The following is a 7842-nucleotide window of genomic DNA, read 5'->3' as shown; positions in this document are numbered from 1 at the left end:
TCTGAAGTCATGACAATTATTCAATAGTATGGTAGTATGGGTAGTTAGTATAGTATAAATACAGCCATATGTCTCAGGCTGAATGAAATTATTGATGGGTCACTGAAGTTGTTGGGTCCTTTCACATCCTACAGACAATTCAAGTGCTAGTCTATTATTCCAATTGACTTTATGTGAAGCTAACCAGCTAGCTCATGGTCTCTAAAGAATTATTAAATATCTACATTTTTCAGGAAAATGATGTTCTACCAAGTTTCCAGTGATGTTCTGGTGTTTAAAATTTCCTTAGACATACTTTAAAATAAATGATAACGTATAAAAGGGGGAAAATACATTGAAACGAAATTGTAAAGAAAACTGACCAACAGTATAGGTACCATATGGTCACACAAACACTCGCAAAATCACCGAGCTGTTTTTAAATAAATCATAATGAAGTTAGGAATTTCTGGGTTAGATGATAGAAGCTGATAAAATCCAGCTTCAATTCTGGCACGAATGAAAAGGAACATAAATGCCTGGTCTATTGAGCTTCTCCTTGTCTGTTAGCTAGGGAGAAAATGCCTGCCTACCGCCTACCAGTGGAAAAATCATAGAAAAAGTAGAGATTAGTGAGAATAAAACAACAAAAAGAATAGTTCCCTACCCATTGCCTCCCACTGAATGAACTTTTGACATATCAGCAAACTCCTCTTTTCTCTTGCTGCTGCTGGTGTACTGCTCACTGTACAGCTTGAGGGACATCTGCTCAACAGCATCTCTTTGTGCTTCCAGGTAGCATAGTTGAACCTCAGCCTGGAGAGAGAAACAAAGAGAAATTGCTGTTTTAATCCAGAAGGAATGCATTTCAAGTGAGGTGTAACAACTCAAAAAATGGGAATAGTTCATATCATTAATACTGCTCCTTTTCAGGTTGGATTTAATGGGATCAGCTGGGCATATTACAGAATTATATTTTTAGATCCGAATCTTATAAGTTCCTCCTTAAAATATGACCCGAATAAATGAACTCTCAGAAGACTCAGTAAATATCACAAAATATCCCTGAGATCATAATACTGTATGATGAGACTTTACATAAAAATTCTGTGAAATTCCTTAATAATATTCTTCTTCATATTGCCGCATATGTAACATTTATTTTTTAAAGATCCCCCTCCAACCCATACATTTGCATGGATACATATTCTGAATGCTTCTCATTATCTTCCCTGAGGAGAATTAAAAAAGCCTAGTACTAATTCTAATACCTCTTCAACAGTGACAACAGACATCCTTTATTACATTTTTTTTTTTGGTTCTCTATATTATCGTTTAATAATTTTAAAATGGAGGGAATAATGATCTTGCTTACTTGCAGGTTCGAATTGTTAAATCTTTCATAGTTACATACGGCTCACTGTAGTAAAGGGAAGGCAGTAAGTTCACCATGCTGTTTTCCATCAAACCAAGGACAAAAGAATGCTGAATAATATTTGGCATAAAAACGTATTGAATAGATGCTTTATTTATTGCAGCTGTTGTGATCCCTGTGGCTTTAGGGTTCCCTAGTATACCAGATGAGACCGGGAATGAAGACTTCTCAGTGGCATGCTTGCCCATGGTAAAGGGGAGGGGGCAATGCTGAGTTTATGTGCACTGTAGACCAAAGGAACTCTTATTTTCTTTTGGCGTGCTTCGCTAAATCTAAGAACATCCATTAACATTTTTGAGAAACCTTAAAACTCCTACTTCTTTACATTTTAAGAAAAACAGTTTGGGGTCAGCTCTTGTGTAGTTGCCAGAATTCTGTAACATGTAAGAAAAGTCAAGTCAGACATGACCACCTAGTCTTCGTGTCTGGAGCCAACCAAGGCCTTTTGCCTGGTCTCCGGTTTTATATACTTGATCATGGTGGTTGGGGGGGTGGAAGTGGGGGGGCGGTGAAGTGGGGACGGTAGGGGAGTATTATAAAGTGTCAGCTTCTTAAAAGTGCAAATCAGGACTCTGTAAAGGAAATGGGTAGCTTATGAAATGTTAGATCTCAAACCATTTGAGAGTTTCTGTCATTGCTTTCCACAGCAGCTAATTATGAATACTCTGGATTGCAGAGGAAGAACTTTAAAAAAAAATGCAAAAAATTACTACATTCACATAATTGAAGTTTCAGGAATCAGTTAAAAATCTATGTATTAACTCATGTGGTCTTTTATTGCCCCCAACTAATTAGCTTGAATAAGAATAGACTCAACTGGATTAAAAATTATGTCAAACACTATAAACAAAGGATAATGTTAAACGAAGTGTATTCAGTTTGGGAGGAAGGGGTGTGGTTGGTGGGATGGCACAAAGGAAATGCTAAATCTAGTATTAGTTAGCATCTTTTCTAAGAATGTGAAAGAGGAGGTATGGAGCATGTTAATGGTATTATAAAAGAGTTCCAATCAAGAGGTATGCAGATATCATAGAACTTGGAGACATAATATCTATCTATAGTCCTAAGAATATTTTTTAAATGGATGGGGGTAGTATAAAACTGAATATAGGGAGTTAATGATTAGAAAAAACAAAACGCATCTTTCAAAAGAGCATACAATGTTCTATGTGGTTAAATATGATATAACTGAAAGATATTGAATAATAGTCAAAGAACTTAAAAACAATAATCCTCCCAAATGCCACTCCCCTCCACTCCCCCACTCCTCAAAGCTATGGGGATAATAAGGAGGTCATCCCACACCAAGTTTTCTATTGGAAACCCCATAAGAATAATGCATCTGCCCCATTAGGTGCCAAGGGGCATGTTTGATCCCTAGAGGTTCCTGTTAGTTTTATAACCATCCTATAGTAACAAGCTGGACCACTGCTTGTTCTGGGTAATGATCTCACAAATGTATGTCACTGCTCACAAAAAAGATCATAAAGAGGGAGGCTGACTTAATGTAGACTCATCACTACTATGGAAAAATAATTGGAGTTCATCTTTTTGAGATCCTGGGCCATTTCTGTGTACAAAGGGAAACACCTCTCATATGACAGAGATACATGGAAAGGACTTCAAAAAACAATGCTGAGAGTGACTTGAAAGATAATTAGTCACCTTACAAAAATGATTGAAATGTTATAATCTAAGACTTTTATTGCACAATATCTCACAGGCATTTGACATGGAAAAAAAAAAAAAAGAAAAGAAAAGCAAACTTCCCTGCACTAACAAGGAGATGAATTAGATAGCCCAAGTATTTCCTATCCATCTCTGTTTCTATCTCTGCTTTCAGTGATTTATTCCTAAACATGATGATAAAAATAGAACTAAAGTAGCTCCTTCTGCTAAGGTTGAATGGCTTTGCCAGTCTAAATCTCTCTGCAAACCATCTTAAATTTTTTTCATACTATACTTTAGTCCTGAGATAAGATTTTAGGAGAAAGAATTAAAGAAGATGTAGTTCTAAAAACAAAGGAAAACAAACAAACAAACAAAAAACAGTAACACTGAATCTCTGATTAAAAGAATTTTATTGATTAGCAATTATATTACTGGATACTTCTAAAAGTGACTATACAAATGGAAACTTAAACTGATTAAATAATATTATTGATGTGTAATCAACAGAATTTGGCAACTTACTGATTAAGAAAAATAAAGAGGAACATGAAAGAGCAGACTCAATGACAGAGCTACCTCACACTTCCTTTTCGGTGCCATCAACAGGAGTAGGAGTATAAAAATAGCAATATGGTGGATGGAACAAACGAGATGGATTTGACTGAGTCTTCTGGTTTGAGGTACTGGTGGGATACCCAAAACACAATGTTCAGCAAGCAAGTAGAAATATTAAGGCTGAAATATAAACCTAGACGCAACAGTTAACATTAGGAGATGAAATGAGAATGCCATGGGAGAGAGTGTATGATGAGAAGGGAAAAAGGATCAGTTCTCACTTATTCTGGTCTAGGCCTGCAGTATACCTGGCCGATGTGATGCAGTACACCTAATGTGATGGATTCTCAACTACTCTCCTCTTTCCTTCTTCACCACCCCCAAATCCATTTTATAGATGGTTCATTGATTAATCTTTTTGAATCACAGCTGAGATCGCTGGTTATTCTTTAAGAGCTTAATTCTGGACCTCTTTTCTTTAGACTCTTTTTCATGGCTTTCAATGCCATTGCTACAGTAATGGCTCCCAATCCTTTCCTCCTCCAGTTATTTACCTAACCAACCACCTGACATTGCTACTTGGATTTACTTGGATTTACTTTAGGAATAATTTCAATACAGAACTAACTCTCCATTCTCGTCTTCCCCGTGTTCCCCCAAACTTCTCTACTCTTTTTTTAAATAAATGGCACCATATGTTGCTCAGGTCAGAAATCTGAAAGTCTTCTTTGACCCCTCATCGTCTTCATTTCCTGCAGCCAGTAACTCCCCCAAATCTGCTGATTCCTCTTCCAAAATGTCTCTCCATTCTGTTTCCCAAGTCTACATTGCTGCCAGGCTGATCCACAGCTTCATCATCTCTTCTTTATAGGATAGCAACTATCTTCTAACATGTATTTCCCCTCATCCATTCTTGCCCCTCCAATCTCTTCCCTTACAGATCTTTAAAAAACATGAGTTGGTTTCTTACTGTATTCAGACCGAAAAAACCAACTTCTGTCATGGCTCATGAGATTTAGTTCCTGTCTACCACAGACCTCATTTCTCTCTCTCAGACCTATTTATCTCACTCTTGATCATCATGCCTCTGTCATCCTTTCTTTCGGTTTTTTAACCAACTCTTTCCTGTCTCAGGACCTGTGCGTATGTTGTTCTCTTTCTCTGGAGCATTCTCTTGCTAATGTCTTCTCAACCCTCAGCTCTCAGCTGACATGTTACTTCTCAGAGAGGCCTTCCCTGACCACCCTATCAAAAGTAGATCCACTCTATTTTCATATTTTGAAATAGTGTTAATTTTTTTTGCAGTGCATGTCACAATTTAAAATTCTTGTATTTGTGGGTTTATACCTTTTCTGTTTCCAAACTCTAAGCTCTGTAAAGGGAACTGTGTTCTCTTTGTTTCCTTTGCCATTTTGTATTCCCAGCACTTTGACACTATCTGGGGCTCAGTGAAGAATCATTGAATGAATGAATTGTATGTTCATACATTTAACCATTTATCAGTCACTGAGCCTTTATCACATGTCAAGAACTGCACAGGGATTATGGGTACAAATAAGAACAAAATGTAGTCCCTTTTCTCAAGGGATTGCAGTGTAGTGGAGGAAAGGGACATGCCCACAGACAACTACAAGTGTGCTAAGTGAAATGGTTGTGGGGGAGGATAGGAAATAAACAACTTATTGCCTGAAGGTGAGGAATGGGCACTAAAACCTTGATGGAGGTGGCATTTGAGCCAGTTCTGGGAGTATGGGTATGACTTCATTTAGGTAAAAAAGCAGATAACTATCTTTACAGGCAGAGTAACTCTTTTGGTCAGAGGCCCAGAATCATGAAAGGATGTGGCATGTTCACAGAATGGTGGCTGGAGCTTTGGGGCCTTTGGATGAAGAGGCAAATATAGAAGTGGATGGACTGTGAAAGATGTCAGGTTTGGAATTTGGATGCTCTCCAACAATATGCCTACAGAAAGGTGTCACTGTTTTTGCGATGGCCTTCATCTCCCTCCATCTCCCTTTTTCTGTCATGGCAAGACAGTCATCCGATAGATTAGTCCAAAGAAACTCATAAACCTCCTATCTCCTAGTGTGCATTGAGTATGTTACATTGAGAAGTGAATCAACAGTCTCCATTAGGTCAGAAGCCCAGTGCCTCAAATAGGGGAAATGCTTAAGAGAGTCTAGTAACTTATACCTTTAGTAAACCTTTAATATAAATGTTATGGATTCAAATGTGTCCCTTCCAACTTATATGTTGAAGCCCTAACCTCCAATGTGACTGTATTTGGAGACAGGGTCTTTAAGGGGGTAATTAATATTAAATGAGGCAACAACTGGACTGGTGTCCTTATAAGAAGATAAAGAGTAGGCATACAGAGAAAAGGCCATCTGAGGGCACAGCAAGAAGGCAGTTGTTTACAAGTCAAGGAAAAAGGCCTCACCAGAAACCAAACCTGCCAACACCTTGATCTGGGACCTCCAGCTTCCAGAACTGTGAGATACAAATTTCTGTTGTTTAAGCCACCCAGTCTATGATATTTTGTTATTCCCACTCTAGCAGACTAATACACATGATAAAGTTAGAAACACTGCCTTCTCATCTGAGGTTTAATACAATTGTTTTGCAGACTAATACACATGATAAAGTTAGAAACACTGCCTTCTCATCTGAGGTTTAATACAATTGTTTTGCTGCTTATCATTAGTAGCATGCCCCTTTTTTATTTTATACACACCTAGAGCCCAAATCACTAGAGATACTCCTCTTCAAATTTAGATTACAAATTAATAATTTAATCAGAACACAAGACACAGTGTTGTAAAATATTTCATTTAAACTTGGTTTGATATGTGGTAATCCAAATTCAATGATCTTTGTGGCATGAATAATTACTCAACCATTTACTTACCTCTGATATTGTGTCTAATAACAAAACAGTTAGCCCACGATAAGTTTGGGAGAGGGGGCAAATTTCAGTCACTCTAATTATCTTTAAGGATAAAACACATAATCACTTTCATAATAACATACAGACGTATGACTTAACCTTATCCTAAAAAGCGCTGGTTTAGTTAAGAAATGTCAATTATTTCATTATCACTGCGATGTCCCAGCATCTTTTTGGGTCAAATATCTTGAAAACGTTAAAATAAATTATATTCTTTCTTAATTTATGTCTTTGTAGGTCTGCCTAGTTACTCATACTGTACTTCATAGCTTTCCACATCTACCCTCCTACTTGTGTCTGGGTCTATGTCTTCTGCCTTCTCCATTGTTTCTGTGGAAATTATCCATATATCTATCTATGACTAAGCCCATTCACTTGTTCACCAGGCCCCCTCTAAATTACACAAAGATGATCACCCCACAACAAATTGCCATTCTTTTCCTGCATCAAATTTTCCTCCCTACTATATTATTTACATTAGCACATTAGCCAAAACAAACAAATAAGTACCACACTGTTTTTTCCAATGTAAGAAAAAAAAAGAAAAAATAATCCCTAGACACCAATTAACACCAGTCTATCCTCTGGCTGAAGTCTCATTTCTCTGCTCTTCATTAGAGCAAAATCACTTTTACATGTTTTATCTTTACTCACTATGTCTAACTTCTCTACTATTTCTCTTGAACACACTTCAATCAGGCTTTTGTCCACATTCCCGATATCAGTCGTCAGTCCTTAGTCCTTGACCTATGCTGACCTGCTCCAGCAAAGATGGTGGTCATGATCTAGGGGCATATGGTCTTGTCTGCATGACAACTCAGTCCCTAACCTTCCTCCAGTCTTTGCTGAAATATCACCTGCTCATTCAGGTCTTCTCTGATCTTCTACTTAAAACTCAAACTCACTCCTACCCCCAGCAAACCCTATCCCCCTGCATATATATTACCACATCTAGCCAACATTTATTTTATATTGTCCATCTTCTCCCACTGAATTGGAAGCCTCATGAGGGCAGAGACTTTTGTCTATGTGTTTATTGCTGTATCCCCAGAAGCCAGCACAGCACATGGTATGCGACAAGCACTCTATACAAATTGGCTGAATAAGTTTTACTGAATTTGAAATTCTGAGGTGATTTAAAATGTACAAAGAAATACAACAGATAGTGCAAAGGCTGTAGCCTCAGCCTGGTTTTTTAAATCATTGGCTTCATTTTCCCTTAGAAAGAAAACTATATTTTCTCTGACAAATAAGA

The 7842-nt window shown here is 37.5% G+C and overlaps 1 protein-coding gene across 1 annotated transcript in view; it reads right to left on the bottom strand.

Annotated features, from left to right (window-relative positions):
- Nucleotides 1–646: 646 nt before the first annotated feature.
- LOC105303060 (A-kinase anchor protein 6-like) overlaps nt 647–7842 on the bottom strand; it is a gene marked incomplete at its 3' end in the record, with an annotated part of 427728 nt that continues 420532 nt past the window's right edge. The window contains exon 11 of the mRNA XM_011376415.2: nt 647–795. Coding sequence (XP_011374717.1) covers nt 647–795 — 149 coding nt within the window. The remainder of the gene's footprint in view (nt 796–7842) is intronic.

Source organism: Pteropus vampyrus, unplaced genomic scaffold (genome assembly GCF_000151845.1).
Source record: "Pteropus vampyrus isolate Shadow unplaced genomic scaffold, Pvam_2.0 Scaffold297, whole genome shotgun sequence".
NCBI lineage: Eukaryota > Metazoa > Chordata > Mammalia > Chiroptera > Pteropodidae > Pteropus > Pteropus vampyrus.
The sequence above is the reverse complement of the archived record's forward strand: the minus strand, read 5'-3'. Positions and strand labels throughout refer to the sequence as shown.